The 19924-nt window shown below is 42.7% G+C and overlaps 1 protein-coding gene across 1 annotated transcript in view; it reads right to left on the reverse strand.

Moving 5' to 3' along the window:
• Positions 1-19069, reverse strand: part of pde11a (phosphodiesterase 11a) — a 221211-nt gene extending 202142 nt beyond the window's left edge. The window contains exon 1 of the mRNA XM_059966064.1: positions 18018-19069. Within this exon, the coding sequence (XP_059822047.1) occupies positions 18018-18872 (855 nt within the window). The 5' untranslated portion in view covers positions 18873-19069. The remainder of the gene's footprint in view (positions 1-18017) is intronic.
• Between the last annotated feature and the right edge of the window lie 855 nt (positions 19070-19924).

Below are 19924 nucleotides of genomic sequence, written 5' to 3' on the forward strand. Positions count from 1 at the left end.
TGACTTTAATAATGTTTATTCCTTCTGGAGGCATTTAAACAGCTTTTTTTCCTGTTTGGTAACCACAATTCTACTGAGGTTATCCCATTGCGCTGAGCCTAACTTTATAATTTTTGACAGTTCAACAGCGACGATTAACCCCTCTAGAAATATACAAACTGTAGAATTTTGATGTGTTCCTTTGGCAAATAGATTTAGATCATCTTGCTGAATTTTGGTTGATAATACTTTAACATATTTTTCTCTTTCTCTCCATTTACATCACCCCCTATAGCTTTCAAAATACTACTGTGCTTTGAATTTATTCCACAACTTTAGAGCAGGATTACTTTGTTCTCATAATTTGAGAGAAAACAGAGAAAGCCAGCCAGTTTTCCTCTACAAGGCTCCCTCCTAGAGAACATAATTAATATACATAAGCACTGTCCCGTGCATCGAACTTTCTCCAACAAGACTCCTTGATATCTGATCATATTAAGATAAAGAGACCAACATTTTAACAAGAAAATAATAATTTGTCAATTGTTATGATTTTTGCAGCTTTAACATAACTTTTTGCTTTCTTTAGACTAACTGGTCTAAAGAAGTCCGATATGCTGGTGCCAGATGTTTCAGCCTAGTAAATCATGTTGGACCTCAAATAGTCATTAAATTCCCCTAGTTTTGTGGCACATTTACTTACGTGGTAAAATGCAGATGATGAGTTTCTGGGTTGCAATTAATTTGTGCCACTCACAAACATGTTGGAGAAAAAGGGGGATAGAAACATAGAAACATAGAAAACCTATGCACAATACAGGCCCTTTGGCCCACAATGTTGTGCCGAACATGTACTTAATTTAGAAATTACCTAGGGTTACCCATAGCCCTCCATTTTTCTAAGATCCATGTACCTATCCAGGAGTCTCTTAAAAGACCCTATCATATCCGCCTCCACCACCGTAGCTGTTATGCACTCACTACTCTCTGCATAAAAAGCTTACCTCTGACATCTCCACTGTACATACTTCCAAGCCCCTTAAAGCTGTGCCCTCTCATGTTTGCCATTTCAGCCCTGGGAAAAAAGCCTCTGACTATCCACATGATCAATGCCTTTTCATCATCTTATACACCTCTATCAGGTCACCTCTCATGCTCCGCCGCTCCAAGGAGAAAAGGCCAAGTTCACTCAGAAGTCCAAAGGCTGGACTTTTTGGAAGCAATTCAGAAGGCACAGGATTTTTGCATCCCAAAGAGGAAGAGTGTTCTAAAGGAAAGATGACATACCATAGCTAACAAGAGAAGTCAAAGCCAACATAAAAGCCAAAGAGGGGACATAATATAGAGCAAAATTAATAGGAAGTTACTGGCTTGCAAAGCTTTTAAAAACCAATGGAAGGCAACTAAAAATGTCATTAAGAAGGTAAGATGGAATACGAAAGTAAGCTAGCCAATAATATTAAAGAGAATACCAAAAATTTCTTCAGATACATAAAATGTAAAAGAGAACTGAGAATGGATGCTGGACCTCTGGAAAACGATGCTGGAGAGGTAGTAATGGGGGACAAGGAAATGGCGGATGACCTGAATAAGTATTTTGTGTCAGTCTTCACCATGGATGACACTAGCAATACGGTGGAAGTTCCAGGCGTCAGTGATCAGGAAGAGTGTGAAGTCACCATAACAAGAGAAGCTTCTTGGGAAGCTGAAAGGTCTGAAGGTAGATAAGTCACCTGGACCAGATGGACTACACCCCAGGGTTCAGCAAGAGGTGGCCGAAGAGATTGTGGAGGCACTAATAATGATCTTTCAAGAATCACTAGATTCTGGAATGGTTCTGGAAGACTGAAAAATTGCAACTGTCACTCTGCTCTTAAAGAGGGGGAGAGGCAGAAGAAAGGAAATTATAAGTCTGACCTCAGTGGTTGGGAAGATAATAGAATCAATTGCCAAATGGCCTAATTCTGCTTCTATGCCTTATGGTCTCGGGGCCTGTATTCACTGGAATTCAGAGTGTGGGTGACCTCATTGAAACCTATCAAATGGTTAAAGGCCTTGATGGAGTGGATGTGGAGAGGACGCTTCCTGTGGTAGGGAAGTCTAAGACCAGAGGATACCACCTCAGAATAGGGAGGCATACTTTCAGATGGAGATGAGGTGGAATTTTGTTAGCTAAAAAGTGGTGAATCTGTGGAATTCTTTGTCACAGGCAGCTGCAGAGGCCAAGTCTTTATGTACAAAAAGGCTGGATGAACTCAGCAGGTTGGGCAGCACCCGTTGAAAGAAGCAGTCAACGTTTCGGGTCAAGACCCTTCACCAGGACTAAAGAAGGAGGGGGCAGGGGCCCTATAAAGAAGGTGGGGGGAGGGTGGAAAACCAATCAAAGGAAAGATCAAGGGGTGGGGAGGGTAAGCAGGGAGGGGATAGGCAGGAGAGATGAAGAAGGAATCTAAGGGGAAAGCACTATGGGTAGTAGAAGAAGGCAGAGTCATGAGAGGTGATAGGCAGCTAGAAGAGGAGACAGAGTGAAGGTGAAAACACTAGGAAATCTGCAGATGCTGGAAATTCAAACAACAACACACACAAAGTGCTGGTGGAACACAACAGGCTAGGCAGCATCTATAAGGAGAAGCGCTGTTGACGTTTCGGGCTGAGACCCTTCGTCAGGACTAATCGAAAGGAAAGATAGTAAGAGATTTGAAAGTAGTGGGGGGAGGGGGAAATGTGAAATGATAGGAGAAGACCAGAGGGGGTGGGATGAAGCTAAGAGCTGGAAAGGTGATTGACGAAAGTCATACAGAGTTGGAGAAGGGAAAGGATCATGGGACGGGAGGCCTCAGGAGAAAGAAGTGGGGGGGAGCACCAGAGGGAGATGGAGAACAGGCAAACAATTAATATGTTAGGGATGGGGTAAGAAGGAGAGGAGGGGCATTAACGGAAGTTAGAGAAGTCAATGTTCATGCCATCAGGTTGGCGGCTACCCAGCCGGTATATAAGGTGTTGTTCCTCCAACCTGAGTTTGGATTCATTTTGACAATAGAGGAGGCCATGGATAGACATATCAGAATGGGAATGGGATGTGGAATTAAAATGTGTGGCCCAGTGGCCAAACTCAGGTTGGAGGAACAACACCTTATATACTGGCTGGGTAGCCTCCAACCTGATGGCATGAACATTGACTTCTCTAACTTCTGTTAATGTCCCTCCTCCCCTTCTTACCCCATCCCTGACATATTTAGTTGTTTGCCTGTTCTCCATCTCCCTCTGGTGCCCTCCCCTTTCTTTCTCCTGAGGCCTCCTGTCCCATGATCCTTTCCCTTCTCCAGCTCTGTATCACTTTCACTAATCACCTTTCCAGCTCTTAGCTTCATCCCACCCCCTCCGGTCTTGTCCTATCAGTTTGCATTTTCCCCTCCCCCCACTACTTTCAAATCTCTTACTATCTTTCCTTCCGGTTAGTCCTGATGAAGGGTCTCGGCCCGAAACGTCAACAGTGCTTCTCCCTATAGATAATGCCTAGCCTGTTGTGTTCCACCAGGATTTTGTGTGTGTTGTAGAGTGAAGGTGGGATGGGGGAAGGGAGAGGGAGGGAATTACCGGAAGTTGGAGAATTCGATGTTCATACCAAGGGGCTGGAGACTACCCAGATGGTATATGAGATGTTGTTCCTCCAACCGAAGTTTGGCCTCATCATGGCAGTAAAGGAGGGCATGTATGGACATACCCAAATGGGAATGTGAAGGAGAGTTGAAGTGGGTGGCAACCGGGAGATCCTGTCTGTTGTGGCGGACAGAGCATAGGTGCTCAACGAAGTGGTCCCCCAATCTGCATCGGGTCTCACCGATGTAGAGGAGGCCGCACCGGGAGCACCGGATGCAATAGATTACCCCAACAGACTCACAAGTGAAGTGTTGCCTCACCTGGAAGGACTGTTTGGGGCCCTGAATGGTGGTACAAGAGGAGGTGTAGGGACAGGTGTAGCACTTACACTTGCAGGGATAAGTGCCAGGTGGGAGATCTGTGGGGAGGGATGTGTGGACCAGGCAGTCGTGGAGGGAACGATCCCTGCGAAAAGCAGAGAGGGGTAGAGAGGGAAAGATGTGCTTAGTGGTGGGGTCCTGTTGAAGGTGGTAGAAGTTGCGGAGGATAATATACTGGATCCAGAGGCTGGTGGGGTGATTTATGTATATTTAAGTCTTTATGTATATTTAAGGCCTGTTTAATATTTTAACAAACATGCATTTGTAACTTTGCCTATGTTGCAACAATGGACTCTGCCGTGGGGGTCTGGATATCCGCAAAGACAGGTTGTGGAGTGGAGTCAACAATCGCATTCGTGAGTATGCACCTTCTAGCCAATTCATGTTTCATTGTGCTGGTAATTAACTCCCTTTCTCTCGCTTCAGTCTTGTCAACACTCCCTGCTTACCCTTGTCTTTGTTCTGGGAAAGAAGTCTACTGTTTAGATTGATGCTGTAAAGACACAGTATTTACTTAGTATTAGTTACTGCTTCCAAGCAGCAGTGTTGGCATCAGCTTTCAATTGAGAGATTTAGTTAATAGCCCTGTTGGCATAACATATATTGTTTGCTCCTTTAATTCTGCACAGTTCTTATTAAAAGTCAGAGAACCGTTCATTTATATTAGCATCTCTCCCTCTCCACTTGGGCCATTGCCGCACATCTCTGCCAGCAAGACTCGACCACAAAAATAGACCCAGCAAAGAGAGAACAGCTGACTATGGCCCTGAATGGTTCCAGAGGACTAGAAAATTATATTTTACTCTTTAAGAAGAGAGCGAGTCATAAGAAAGAAAATTATTGGAGTCCATTACTAAGGGCGAAGTTTCGGGATACTTAGAGGCAAGTGATAAAATAGGCCAAAGTCAGCAAGGTTTTCTGAAGAGGAATCTGTTGCCTGTTGGAATTCTTTGAGGAAATAACAGGCAAGAAAGATAAAGGAAAGTTAGCAGATGTTGTTTACTCGGGATTTTCTGAAGGCCTTTGACAAGCACCACAAAGGAGGCTGCTTAACAAGATAAAGACCCACGGCATTACAGGAAAGATACTAACATGGATGGAAGATTGACTGGCAGGAGGCAAAGAATGGGAATAGAGAGGACCGTTTCCGGCTGACTGCCGATGACTAGTGGTCTTCCACAGGGATCGATTCTTTTCACATTATTTGTCAATAATTTAAATGATGGAATTGATGGCTTTCTGACTGTTTGTAGATGATAGGAAGATAGGTGGAGGGTACGTAGTGTTGAGGAGCAGGGAATCCGCAGAAGGACTTCGACAGATTGGGAGAATGGACAAAGAAGTGGCAGGTGGAATATAGTGTAGGGAAGTGTATGGTCATGCACTATGGTAGAAGGAATAAAGGTGTAGACTATTTTCTCATTGGGGAGAAAATTCAAATATCAGAGGTGCAAAGGGTCTTGGGGGGTCCTCATGCAGGGTTCTTTAAAGGTTAACTTGCAGGTTAAGTGGGTGGTAAGGAAGGCAAATGCAAAGTTAGCATTTATTTCAAGAGGACTAGAATGAAAGAGCAAGGATGTAATGCTGAGGCTTAATAAGACATTGGTCAAACTGCATTGGAGTATTGTGAACAGGTTTGGGCTCCTTATCTTAAAAAAGATATGCTGGAGAGGGTCCAGAGGAGGTTCACAAGAATGATTCCAAGAATGAAAGAATTAACATATGAGGACTGTTTGATGGCTGTGGGCCTGTCTCACTGGAGTTTAGAAGAGTGAGCAGGGATCTCATTGAAACTTACTGAATATTTTAGAACAGGTGAAAAGAGGAATTTATTTAGCCAGAGGGTAGTAAATTGTGGAATTCATTGTCACTGATGTCTATGGATTCCAAGTCATTGAGTATATTTAAAGTGGAGGCTAATAGGTTTTTGATTAGTCAGGTTGTCAAAGGTTATGGGGAGAAGGCAGGAGAATGGGCTTGATAGGAATAATAAATTGAGCGTGACAGAATGGCAGAACAGACTCGATGGGCCAAATGGGCTAATTCTGCTCTTTTTTGTCTGCCATTCATAGGTCAGGAAGGAGAGAAGTTAGTCAGAGGAGGTTGCATTGGCAGAGGTGACTCACTCAGTGTGACTGCTACCCGCAGAACGACGGAAGTCTGTGGAGGAGAAGCTAAAATCAGCGGAGACTGGGTTGGCAGAAGTGCATCACACAGTGTGATGACTTTCAGAACAGCAAGACCAGTTGAAGCAGGAAGAGCAGGTGTCAGCCCTCACAGCGACAGTTCAGCAGCTCACCAGAGACAGCCGGAATCAGGTGGCGCCAATTACTGCTTCCACTTTTGCGTTATATAAATTTTTTTTTTTGTTTTTTTTTTCTTTCTTTTTTCTGTTTTTTTATATTATACATTATGAAATATTTAGATTTACTATGTCCATACATATATCTTATGGCTTATGTCTTGGTAAACTCATTTATATTGTAACTATTATGTATGTTTTTTTTTCATATGTAATGGAATGTGTATGTTGGTAATTTCTTTATCAATATATCATCTGTATTCTGTCCATATTACTAATATTAATAAAAAGATTTAGAAAGAAAGAATTACTGCTTCCACAACCGCGGTTCATCAGCTTACTACTGAGAGCCAGAATCAGGTGGCAGCTATTCTCACACTCACTGCCACAACTCAGCAGACTTCATTCAGGCTAGTCCCACTCCCGGCATCTCCCACATCCTCCTCTTTAACTGCCTCATCAGCCTTGAGAAACTCCAACTCCCAAGGCCAAACCATAACTGAGTATTTCTCTACCGGACAAATACTCCAGTGAAGCCAATGGCTGCAGGAATTTTATTATCCAGTGTGAGCTGACCTTCCTCAGCCAGCCCAAATGGTCGGTAATGATGCGTATAAACTGGCTTACATTGTGAATCTCCTAGCTCAATCACCACTCATCCTGTTCAATGTTCTATGGGAACAAGGTTCCCCTGGAGTCCAGACTTTCCAGCAATTTGTAGTTGAGTTCAAGAGAGATTTTGATCTTCCAGTACAGGGTCAGGAGGCTGCCCACTGAAGGAAAGGAACGGTGAGGGACTATGCAGTAAAGTTCCACATGAATGCAGCTGAGAAGGTGTGGAACAAGCGATCCCTCATCCAATGGAGTCATTGAATGCTGTCTTCCACTCATACCCTTTTCGACATGAATCATTGTGCACAGATCTGCCTTGGAAAATATGGTTGCTCCTTGGAGATGTTCAAATGCAGAGGCAAGCAGGGGAAGAGGGTAGTGGTTGTTGTTGAGATGTTATTGAGGGACTGATAATCAATGCAGGGATGAAGCTTGCCAACCTCCTCGTTCACAAAAAAGAAGCACGTCCATGCTGCTGAGAATAACATGGATAAATCCTAAGGCTTGTGCTTACTTGATGTATTCTTCCATGGCCACCATTTCGGGACGAGAGAGGGAAAAGAGCCTGCCCCAGGAAGGACTAGTAACGGGTAAGAGGTTAATGACACAGTCATATGGCTGGTGTGAAGGCAGGCAGGAGGCTTTCTTCTTACTGAAGACTTCAAAAAGGCCAGTAGATTCAGCCTGAATGCCAGACAGGTCCACACTAGCAGTTGGCTCAGCAGGGAACACGCTGACAGGGGCCTGAGACGAACCCAGACAGACCCTTTGGTCTGGCCAATGCCCCTTCAGCTTTTCAGGCCCTGGTCAACAATGTGCTCTGGGGACATGTTGAATTAGTTTATTTTTGTGTACTTGGATGAGATTCTTATTACTCTCGCTCTCACAGGGAACACGTCCAGCATATGACCGAATGGTTCTCAGATGGATCCTCGAGGAAAATGTGAGTTCCGTCAGGAGCAGGTGTCATTCTTGAGCTATATCCTCATCCATTCCAAAGTTTAAATGGACCCATGGAAAGTCTAGGTAGTCTCAGAATGGCCCAGACCATCGACAGTCAAATAAGTGAGGTGCTTCACGGGGTTTATGAACTTTTATTGTTGTTTCATCCAAAACTTCAGTTCCACTACAGCCCCCATAACTACACACACCAAAAAGACATCTGCAGGATTGCTATGGACAAGTGAAGCTCACAAAGCATTCTCCATTTCACCACTGTCCCAGTACTGCAACATGCAGACCCATCCCATCCATTTAGTGTCGAGGTTGATCTTCAGATGTCATCTTCGGAGCTACACTCTCCCAGTGCTCTCCTGTGGATAAACACCTGCAGCCCTGTGCCCTTCTGCAGTTATGTGAATATAGCAGATATTAATTCAAACAACAACCAGGCTTCAGTTCTTACTGTAAATGTAAATAAGTTTAGGAAGCTTGCCATTAGCCCCCAATCACCCCCCCCCCCCGAGTGGAAAGGTTTGAATTAATATCTATTTAAATCCCTTCCTCTTGTTTCCATCTTGTCGAGCCTTGACCAAAAGCACAGCAATGTCAACACTCCCTGCTTACTTTTGTCCTTGTTCCGGGAAAGAGATCTACCATTTTAGATTGGCGCTATAAAGGTCCAGTATTTAATCACTGCTTCCGAGGCACGGTGTCGGTGTTAGCTTTCAGTTTGACAGTTTCAGTTAACGATTCTGTTGGCTTAGTTTTTTTTGTTTTTTCTTTAATTCTGCACAGTTCTTATTAAAAGTCAGTGAACTGTTTGTTTGCTTCAGTGCCTCTCCCTCTGCACTTGGGCCATCACCACACATATCTGTCGGTTTATTTCTCCTAGCCTCATAAATATAGTACGTGCTACTTTATATTCACGCATAGCCCAGTTCATGCTTCAATCCAGAGTGTATTTATCACAGCTGAATCATGAGGGATAGATGAAAATTTAGCTGTCAAGGGGATCTTTGTTCATGCTGTCAAGTGTACCATGTGCAATTTTAGCAAAATATTAATATTCATAATATCCTATGGCGATATTAATTGACTCACCTATCCTGCTGTTCTAAACACACAAGATAGATTGAAGGTTGTTACGCCTGTGCCCAACTCTGAGGGGCCGAAGGGTCCCAAAGTAGCCCCCCTCCTTTTTGAGAATCGCAAGATTGCTATTAATTCAGGTCAGGAGACCCAGGAAATGAGAGAGAGACGTTTGGAATGTCCTGGCCCCTCAGTGATACAAAGACGGGAAATGGCCATTGTCTCTTGGAGATGGAATTGTGTATTGAGTACTGTGCTATTTATTTGAAGCCCTCAGGGAATGACCAAAAGTGGGCTGGTTGAGGGGAGGCATCCCTCCACCCTGATTGACATCTGAGACCCTGTGAGTCAGGATAAAAGAGGGTCTGGGGAACAGCCCCTTTAGACGCACCAGAAGAAACGCTAGAAATCTCGTAATAGCGTAATAGCGACAGCCAGTGGAAAGCCCACGTGCATCCTTTTCCATCTGCCTCGGAATTGGTGGGCCTTACCACGGAAGAACGGCTTTAGCTGAAACAAAGAAGAAATCAGCCCCAACAACTCTCGAAGGATTGACATCATAAAAGGAATGGGCAAGTTTTAAACTCTCTCTCTTGACTCCAACCAAAGGCTGCAGCCTGCATGAACTTGAGTGACTTTTATATTTCCATCAGACAATACATTATCCCCTAGACAACGACAGAGCTATTTCTTAGTGATTATTGTTATACCCGCGCTTTTAGATTTAGTATTGACAACGTGTATTATCTGTATGTTTGCATTGACATTATTGGTGTGTATTTTTATCAATAAATACTGTTGAAAGTAGTACCATCAGACTTCAATGGACCTCTCTATCTTTGCTGGTAAGTGACCCAGTTACGGGGTACGTAACAAGGTTATCATATTAAAATTCTGAAAATATTAATTGAAAAATATAAGATTATAAAACCATAAGGTATAGGAGCAGAATTAGACCATTCAACCATCGAGTCCACTCCGCCATTTTATCATGGCTCATCCCGGATTCCATTCAACCCCATACACCTGCTCTCTCACCATATCCCTTAATTCCCAACCAATCAGGGAACGATCAATTTCCACTTTGAATATACCACTTGGCCTCCACGCAGTATGTAGTACAGCATTCCACAGATTCACAACACCTTGGATAAAAAAGTTTCTCCTTACTTCTGTACTAAAGGGTCACTCTCAATTTTGAGGTTGTGCCCTCTAGTTCTGGATACCCCCACCATAGGAAACATCCTCTTCACATCCAACTTATCTACTACTTCCAACATTCTGTAGGTTTCAATGAGATCCTCAAGCATTCTTCTAAATTCCAGTGAGTACAGGTCCAAAGCTGCCAAATGCTCCTCATATGCTAACCCTTTCATTCCTGGAATCACAACTCTCTCCAATGACAACACATCCTTTCTGACATATGAGGCCCTAAACTGTTGATAATACTCCAAGTGTGGCTTGACTAGTGTCATATAAAGACTCAGCATTATCTCCTTTCTTTTATATTTCATTCCCATTGAAATAAATGCCAACTTTGCATTTGCCTTCTTTACCACAGACTCAACCTGTAAATTAACCTTCTTGGAGTCTTGCACAAGGACTCTTAAGTCTCTCTGCAGCTCTGATGTTTGAACTTTCTCCCCATTTAGTTAATAGTCTGCACTACTGTTCCTTTTACCAAAATGCATTATCATACATTTCCCAACATTGTATTCCATTTTTTGCCCATTCTTCCAATTTGTCGAAGTCTTGCTGCAATCACATTGCTTTCTCAGCACTACCTACCCCTCCACATATCATTGTATCATCCGCAAACTTTGCCAGAAAGCCCATCAATTCCATTATCTAAATCATTGACAAGCAATCTGAAGAGTGGTCTCAATACTGATCCCCGAGGAACACCACTAGTCACTGGCAGCCAAACAGAAAAGGCCCATTTTTATCCCACTCACTGCCACCTCCCTGTCAGCCATTCCTCTATCCTTGCCAGCATACTTCTTGTAACACCATAGGATTTTATTTTGTTAAGCAACCTCATGTCAGGCACCGTATCTAACGCATTCTGAAAATCTTAGTAAAATGACATTAACTGCCTCCCCTTTGTCCACCCTGCTTGTTACTTCCTCGAAGAATTCTAACAGATTAGTCAGGCAAAATTTCTCTTTGCAGAAACCATGGTGACTTTGACTTATTTTATCATTATTCTCCAAGTATCCCCAAACATTCTCCTTAAAGAGAGGAGTGACATTTGCAATTTTCCAGTCCTTAGGGACCATGCCACATTCAAGTGATTCTTGAAATATCATGACCAATGCATCCATTATGTCTTCAGCAAACTATCTCACGACTTTGGGATGTAGTCCATCTGGTGCAGGTGACTTATTCACCTTAAGACCTTTGAGTTCGCCGAGCAACATCCATTATTACCCAAAAAGATCAAGTTAGCATGTCTGAACGACAGGCATCCTGTCACACTCAGCTCATTAATAAGCAAATGCTTTGACAGACTGGTCAAGGATTACATCTGCAGCATGCTACCACCCACACTGGACACCCTACAATTTGCCTACCAACACAACCCATCGACAGATGACGCTATAGCCACAGCTCTGCATACCATCCTAACACATCTGGAGAAGAAGGATCCTTATGTGAGAATGCTGTCCTTGGACTACAGTTCAGCATTCAACACTAATTCCCTCCAGGCTTGACAAAAAGTTGAGACCTTGGCCTTCACCCTGCCTTGTGCAGCTGGATCCTGGACTTCCTGTCAGATCGCTGGCAGGTGGTAATTGTGGGCTCCCTCATATCTGCCCCTCTGACCCTCAACACAAGAACCCTTCAGGGCTGTGTCCCAAGTGTCTTCTTTACTCTCTGTATACCCATGACTGTGTCACCAACCACAGCTCCAATTTGCTAATTAAATTTGCTGATGATACTACACTGATTGGCCTAATTTCAAATAATAACAATGCAGCCTACGGAGAAGAAATCATTACACTGACACAGTGGTGTCAAGAAAACAATCTCTCCCTCAATGTCGCAGAAACGAAGGAGCTGATTGTGGACTACAGGAGGAATGGAGGCAGGCTAACCCCTATAGACATCAATGGATCTGGGGTTGAGAGGATGAACAGCTTTAAATTCCTCAGCATACACATCACCGAGGAGCTCACGTGTCTGTACATACCGGCTTTGTGGGGAAAAAGCATAACAGCACCTCTTTCACCTCAGATGGCTGACAAGTTTGGCATGAGTTCCCATATCCTAAGGACCTTCTACAGGTGCACAATTGAGAGCATCCTGACAGGCTGCATCACTGCCTGATATGGGAACTGTACTTCTCTCAATCGCAGGACTCTGCAGAGAGTGGTGCGGACAGCCTAGCGTATCTGTAGATGTGAACTTCCCACTATTCAGGACATTTACAGAGACAGGTGTGTAAAAAGGGCCCAAAGGATCATTGGGGACCCAAGTCACCCCAAACACAAACTGTTCCAGCTGCTACCATCCGGGAAATGGTACTGCAGCATAAAAGTCAGGACCAATAGGCTCCGGGACAGCTTCTTCCACCAGGCCATCAGACTGATTAATTCACGCTGATACATTTGTATTTCTATGCTATATTGACTGTCCTGTTGTACATACTATTTATTACAAATTACTATAAAATTGCAGATTGCCCATGTAGATGGAGTCGTAACATAAAGATTTTTATTCCTCATGCATGTGAAGGATGTAAGAAATAAAGTCAATCCAATTCAATTCAGATATTTTCCTTTGTAGTAGCAATGGCACTCACTCCTGCTCCCTGACATGTACAGACCTCTGGCACACTGCTAGTGTCTTCCCCAGTAAAGACTGAAGCAAAGTGCTTATTAAGTTCATTTGCCATTTCTTTGGCTCCTTTTACTACCTCACCAGCATCATTTTCCAGTGGTTCAATATCAACTCTCACCTCCCTTTTATTCTTTATATAACTGAAAAGACTTTTTGTAACCTGCTGTATATTATCAGCTAGTTTGCCCTCATATTTCATCTTTTCCCTTAGAGCTTTTTTAGTTGCCTTTTGTTGTATTTTAAAAGCTTCCCAATCATCCAACTTCCCATTCATTTTTGCCAGCTTATGTGCTGTCCTTAACTTCCCATGTCAGCCACAATTACTCCAGCCCTGCCATTTGATAACTTCTTCTTTTGTGGGAGATATCTATCCTGCGCATTGTGAACTATTCCCAGAAGCTTCAGCCATTTCTGTTCTGCCGTCATCCCCACCAGTATCCCTCTCCGATCCATCTGGACAAGCTCCTCTCTCATGCCTCTCTAATTTCCTTTATTCCATTGTGATACTGATATGTGTGACTTATGCTTCTCCCTCTCAAATTACAGTATGAACTCAATCATATTATGATCACTGCCTCGTAAGTGTTCCTTAAGCTGACTAATAAAATCAGGGTTATTACACCACACCCAATCTAAGATCACCTTTCCCCTAGTAGGCTCAAGCACAACATGCTCTAAAAAACCATTTGAAGGCATTCAACAGATTCCTTCTCTTGCGATCCGACACCAACACCGACAATATATAATTAGTATTGGAATAAATACTTTTAAATCAGCATTGACTTTACATGTTATAGCTGTTTATGGAGGAAAGATTGAATGATGACTCAGTGAATGTTTCACATTTCTATGCATTCAGAAAGATTTTTTAAGCCATCATTTCTTACAATATTTGAAGTGTCCACCTGAAATGATGTGGGGTAACATCACTTGAAGTGTGGTTACTAAACTGAGGAAAGCTGTATAAATGCCTTTAAGAGGGGTAACCCTAGAGATACCTAACATGTGCCATCTGCCCAGGTATTTTTTTTACACACAATTAATACAAAGTCTTTTAAGTTCAAGAAGTGAAGCATGCAGTATATAGCTATAAAAATTGTTATATTCATAGGCTACATATAGTAATTGTTTCCATTAAATAACTGCAACTTACAAAATACAGAAGACAATAATAATCCAAGCATTCTAAATATTGTTAAAAAAATGTGACTATGATATCAGTTTCAAGTTTATGTCTATTGTCACGTACATACACACCACAGTATAAATGGCATGAAATTAGCTTTTTCAAACAGTAGCACAATACTTTACAAAAATGGCCAACATAAATGTAAATTAACATGAATTAAATTAGCAGTTTTAAATGGATATACATTATATGAGAATTTTTAAAAATTCTAAATAAAACATCTCTGAACCAAGCTGAAACAATTACCACCTGGAGGTCTGAAAGATGGCACATAGCAAAGAGAAGCTGTCCAGTTGCTTTTGCTGTCCATTTTTTAATGATTACAAATAAGTGTTGGTGCACATGTATCTTCATTGAGAAATGGTACAGTCTACCCTGCAAAATACTTCTGGAATTCTTCACTATTCCTTAAGGATGTTTGCTACCATCGAATGCTTTTCCTCAACAGCATTTTTAAGTGATTGCAAACTACCATGGCTCAATTGTTACTCTGCTTCTTCCCTCCCCCCCCCCCCCCCCCCGCCAATAAGTAGATGGAAACCTTGCAAACTTTTGTTCAAATTTGCATTTCAGTAGATCCCAGTGACATTTTAACATTGTCATTGATCTACCTATTCCCTCTCCCTATGAGATTGGTGTCATCAAAGCTTAATGAGTGTGATTCCATGTGACTCGGTTTGCTGTCAATAGCAGTTCAGTAGCAGCCTTGTAATCTACAGCCTGTTCCACTTCTCTTTCTCCAGGTGTTATCCAGGAAGTTGTACAGTGAACAATAGTTCACACCTGCCTGAGACCTTCCTGCATCTGCTGCCACTGGCCCCTAGCCACAGACACTCCTGTACAAGTATATTCAAGCTCATGGATTTATCTATATAAGGCATAAGTAATTAACCAGGATTGGGGCTCTTTGTCCAAAAGATGATTAGGTACATCTTGATGGACTGTAGTCCTAAAGAACAAAGAGCTGAGTTACATTCATAGAAGCAATTGCCACCAAACTTGCTAAGCTCCCAGTAAGTGCAGAGTTGTTACCTGGTTCGGTACGGTGTTTTAAAAGATCTGCCCGCAGGAAACAAGAGACTTTTGCAAAAACAGGTCCGGTAGTGTTGCATGAGCGGGGACAAAACTGACATCTCATAGACTGCTGATAATGCCCTTGGAATGGAACACCCTCATTCTTATGCCTCTTTGAACTCAAGAGTGCCATAAGTTATGTCAAATAGCATGCGGCGTGTAGCAGTGTCCAGGAAAAGAAAAGAAATGTAGCTGCATTTAACACAATTGAAGATCTTGTACCTCAGGATGAGAACAGACAAACCTCAGGCTACTCCACACAATTGTAGAAGTGGCAGGAGGCATGCAGGACAAGCAGCTGGAAATATGGTGTAGGCAGATCTATTGTGATACTTTTATACATAGAGTCATAGAAAAGTGTCGAATAGAAACAGGCCCTTTGGCCCATCTAGCCCATTTAAACTGCTTCCATTGACCTGCACCACGACCACAGCCCTCCAATACCTGAAGGAGATTTTATGTCAATGCAATGCCATTTATGACCCTGCAAAGTAGGACCAGAGGAAATATTTCTCAATGTGACAGGAAAGGCTACAAATCATGGCAGAGGTTGTCTCCAGTGGTTTAGAACAAAGAACAAACTGCCCCAGGAGTTCAACTGATTAAGTAGCATCTATTGTTGGGAAAGGGATGGCCGACATTTTAGGTCAAAACTCAAATCAGGTCTGAGACTCCAGGTCAATACCATGGATCAGGTCTGAAATTGTAGAGGGGAAGATAACCAGATTAAAACGGTGTGAGAGAGGTATGAGACGGGTTGATAGGTGATAGGTGGGGGAATAAGAGACTGCAGATGCTGGAATTTGGAGCAAAAAACTAAACACTGGAGATTCTCAGTGCGTCAGGCAGCATCTGTGGAAACGAAGGATCGAGCATTGTTTAGGTTGAGGTCGCATCTCGACTTGAACCCGGTGTAGTGGGAGATGAGAGGCAGGTGGTGCCTGGTGGGGGAAGTGAAGTATTAAAGTTCAAAGGCAATTTATTATCAAAGTACATGTATGTTAGCATATACATCCCTGAAATTAATTTTCTTGCGGGCATGATGCTGGTGTAAAACAGAACTTACAAAATAAAGTGTAACCATTTTCGCGGCTCATTTAGGCAATTTCTCTAAGAGTTTGAGGTACAATGTTAACCGCAGACTATAAATGAACCAGAACCAGCATCTAACTCCGCAGCGCTGCTCAATCTCGAAGTTATGAATTAAATTACCATGGATCTATGAAGTGCTAGAATTGTGCTCGAACAGTACTATACGCTGCAAGCGACACGACGCCTGCTTTTGAACGACAAGGAAGAGCGAGTGACACACCGTCGTGTGCGAGTAAGCGATGTTTCATTCTCCGCAGTAGCAGATATTGACGCAATATGCTGACGTAACCCTACAGCGCCCTCTTCCGCTTCGTGCGAATGGCAGGGCTGGTGATATTTGGTCAGTTTGGCACCGTAACCACCTCAGTTTCTTAACACTTCTCCACAGTCTCTTTACTGATCTGTTAGAATTACTATTGCAGTTAAAAGCATGGAGGAACTCCTCCGTCATCACAGTATCGCTGACTTTTGTAAAGTTATGCAACATTGTCAGATACAAACTCTGAGCGAGTTATTGGTTTTATCTAGCGTTATTATTTATACTGGTATTGGATCACGTGACTACATTTCCACTGTGCAGCTAAGTAAAGAAGGAAAAGATCCCACGTGCCTGAAAGAAGTTAACATGATTTGGAACGCTGAATTTAATTATTTAACATACCGTTCAAGATTGTTATACATTATTTGTACGTTCTATTAACTCTTCTTTTACAAGGACATAAATAACAACTATAACATTTTCCCGTGTATTATAATTGAAAAGAAAAAAAGTGCACAGCATTAAAGTATGTTGCAATGACATATAGTGAGTAACCTGGACAGTCAATCTAAAGAGGCTTTATGGGGATTTGGCCATAGTCATTGTTTTCACTTTCAGAAATAAACCAGCGATGCCGATTTTATGGATTAATGTGTTGAGAATCGCTCTGGCTGGTTTGTTTTGCTGCTTCATGACTGCAATCTGGGTCAGGAGTAAGTAAATGTCAAATATCACAAAGCATTTCTTGTCTCAAGCGAAATATTTCATAGATTTTCACTAAATCGCACACAAAAAAATCGTTTTGCACATTATTTGTAAATCGTATGCAACTCCTTTCGGAAATATAAAATGTTATGCCAATTTTCACCATTTGAAGTTGCTCGTGACAATCCCAGATATATTTCCCCTTTCCTTCATCACAATTAAAAATTTATTTGCCATTTTGTTAATACCCTTTAAGTAAATCACTGCGGTTAACAAACTTATATCAATATAAGTGAAAACATACAACTTTTTAAAACAAAACGCAATCTAAAGACTTTGCCGACGACTACACATTATTGCTAAACCAGTTAAAGATACACATTGCAACTCTGATAATCACCCTATGTGAACTAAATGAACTGTGCAACCGTTCATAATCAACACTTTATATTGCTTCTCCTTCTTTAAAATTGACATCACCTTGTTTTTTTTCCCCCAACATAGTCAAACTGAGTTTGGAAATTCAAATACATCTCCAATTACATTGATAACTCAGGTCAGCAACGAGAGGAGAACAGTGCATATGTTGGCTTTTTGCAAAATGGGTACATATATAGCACAGGTTTCTTTACAAAGCGCATGAAGAACAGCTACGCGGTGAATTAAAAAACTGCTCGCAAATCTTTTAGGCAAAATAAACTTTGTTTCACATGGGGTAAATAAAGTATTTTTTCTGCACTTTCAATGATAGACTCTAATTCTTAATGAAACGCCACGATTAGGGTTTGTGAGGGGACGAAGAGACATTAGAGCTTTGAAGTTTTTTTGTGATTTTATAGAACTCGGCCTCCTCAGTATATAAAGTACATATTCGTAAGGATGCTTTGCATCTTCGGATTGTAAACTTCTGTAAGTACATTCACTTGTGGGTTTCTACTGAGTAAACCTTACCTGGTAGGCATCGGGGATATTGACCGTCTCGCCGTGTTCGGCCACGTAGCCAATGATCCCTTTCCCCCATGGCACCTGCACTTCGTTGGAGTTCTCCATGCTGCACGAAGGCAGCACCGTGGTCCCTGCGTGTACGTCAAAGAACTTGGAAACTAGGGTCTTTTTGTTCGAAGTTCCTTCTACCAGGAACAAGGAACACCGGTCGGCATCAACCAAGATGCAGACAAATATGAGGATTTTGTAACTTAGGCTGGTCAGGTCCAGATCATTGGATATGTCTTTTACTAATTCTAGGAAGAATTCCCGCTCATTGCTATCCCTGAGCTCGTATTTGTAGTCGATGGCCGTAGATGCATACTGGGGTATGTTGACCCGAGATTCTAGTAAGGCGCTCAGGATGTGAGCAGTAGTGGGGGGTAACGAACTAGCTTTCCTAAGCAGAGCTCGCCGCCTCATGCTGGAGAGGGGTTCCTTGTCTCTCGAGTTTACATGCTCGTCATAAGTCCTGTTAGCAGTCAATGCCTTGGATCTGGCAAAACTTTTTCTCAGCTCCCTCTGAGAAGGTCTGCACTGCAGTCCGTCAGCCTTGGTCGCCCAGCATTCTTTAGCCGGGGCGTTCTTCTCCTCGGTGCTGGAAATTAGTGCGCTCTTGCTCAGATGATGCTGCTTGAGCCATTTCTCCACTGTGCTGTACTTCCCCTTCCTCAGCAAGTAGTCTTCGAAAAGATCCGGATGATTATCTAGGAAAGTTTCCACTTCGGAAAAGTCCAGCTTTGTTCGACTTGACATAACTGCAGCCAGGGAAAAGTCGGTCAGCGTAACGAATGGTGTCCCGCAGAAGTATCGTAGTGGCATGCCCCGGCGAGACTGCAGTTTCAAGCACCATACACTGTAAGTGAAGAGTCATTTGGAGGCGATTCTGTATATAGGTTAATCAGCATGGCTCCGTCAAGGCGGGAGGTTAGTATTGATGTGGGCAGACCGCTGTTTGACAGCTCCTGGTGCCGACAATCCAGTCCGGTCTGCTACCTTCCCATGCTCGGAGTGCCGATGCTGCGTAACGGGGCACGGTCGCTAATGACAGATAAAGCGTGGATCCTCCTGATCTACTGACGTAGAGGGCACTGTTTGCTGGCGGTCCACTCTGATCATAAAATAACAATTGTTTAACCGGTGCAGTAAATATTTTGCTAGATCTGGCAGTGACTTCCCTCTGCAAAGTTTAAAGAGCACTACCATCTTTTTGATCGATATTTGGCGAAGAGTATAATGTACTTTATACCAAACTGGTATTGTATTCATTGAGAAATTATACAAGGAGCAACTCCGAGCCTGTATGAGAATCGTAAGATCACTATTGGCAGCAATGCAAAGGAGACTCTACCTTACCGATCGGGCACCTGATTAAGGGAATAGAGTGTTTCTGGGCAGCTATAAATCAAATATGTTTAATGGATGTGAATATTTAATGTAAAGCCTTTTTAATTGTCTCACCCAACTAATCATTCTGATAGCAAAGGATAAGCAGATAATTAAAAAGAGACAGAGAGGCACAATTCAGTCTTTGGAAACCACTGGTTTACGTTTGCCTGGCGACCTCGGCAAGGAGAAATGCTCCGTGCAACTTGCGTAAGGCAAGTGGAGAGTTCCTACACCAGCTTTTAAACACGCCCCTGCACCCAAAAGTCCGATACAGTTCATGTACTACTGTAGAACCTCTTTGTAGATCCCGCAAGGTTAAAACTGTCACGTTTCCTCTTTATCAAGAAATAGGCCAGTACATCAACTGTGTACACTGCCACTCATTCAGCGCCGAGATGTTTGTATATAGGTTCAGCGCCGAGGACTGAACAATGAAGAAACCCAACACCACTCGCTCTGGCTTATGTTTCCAGAGAGATGTAGTA

This window comes from Hypanus sabinus, chromosome 4 (assembly GCF_030144855.1).
Source record: "Hypanus sabinus isolate sHypSab1 chromosome 4, sHypSab1.hap1, whole genome shotgun sequence".
Lineage (NCBI taxonomy): Eukaryota > Metazoa > Chordata > Chondrichthyes > Myliobatiformes > Dasyatidae > Hypanus > Hypanus sabinus.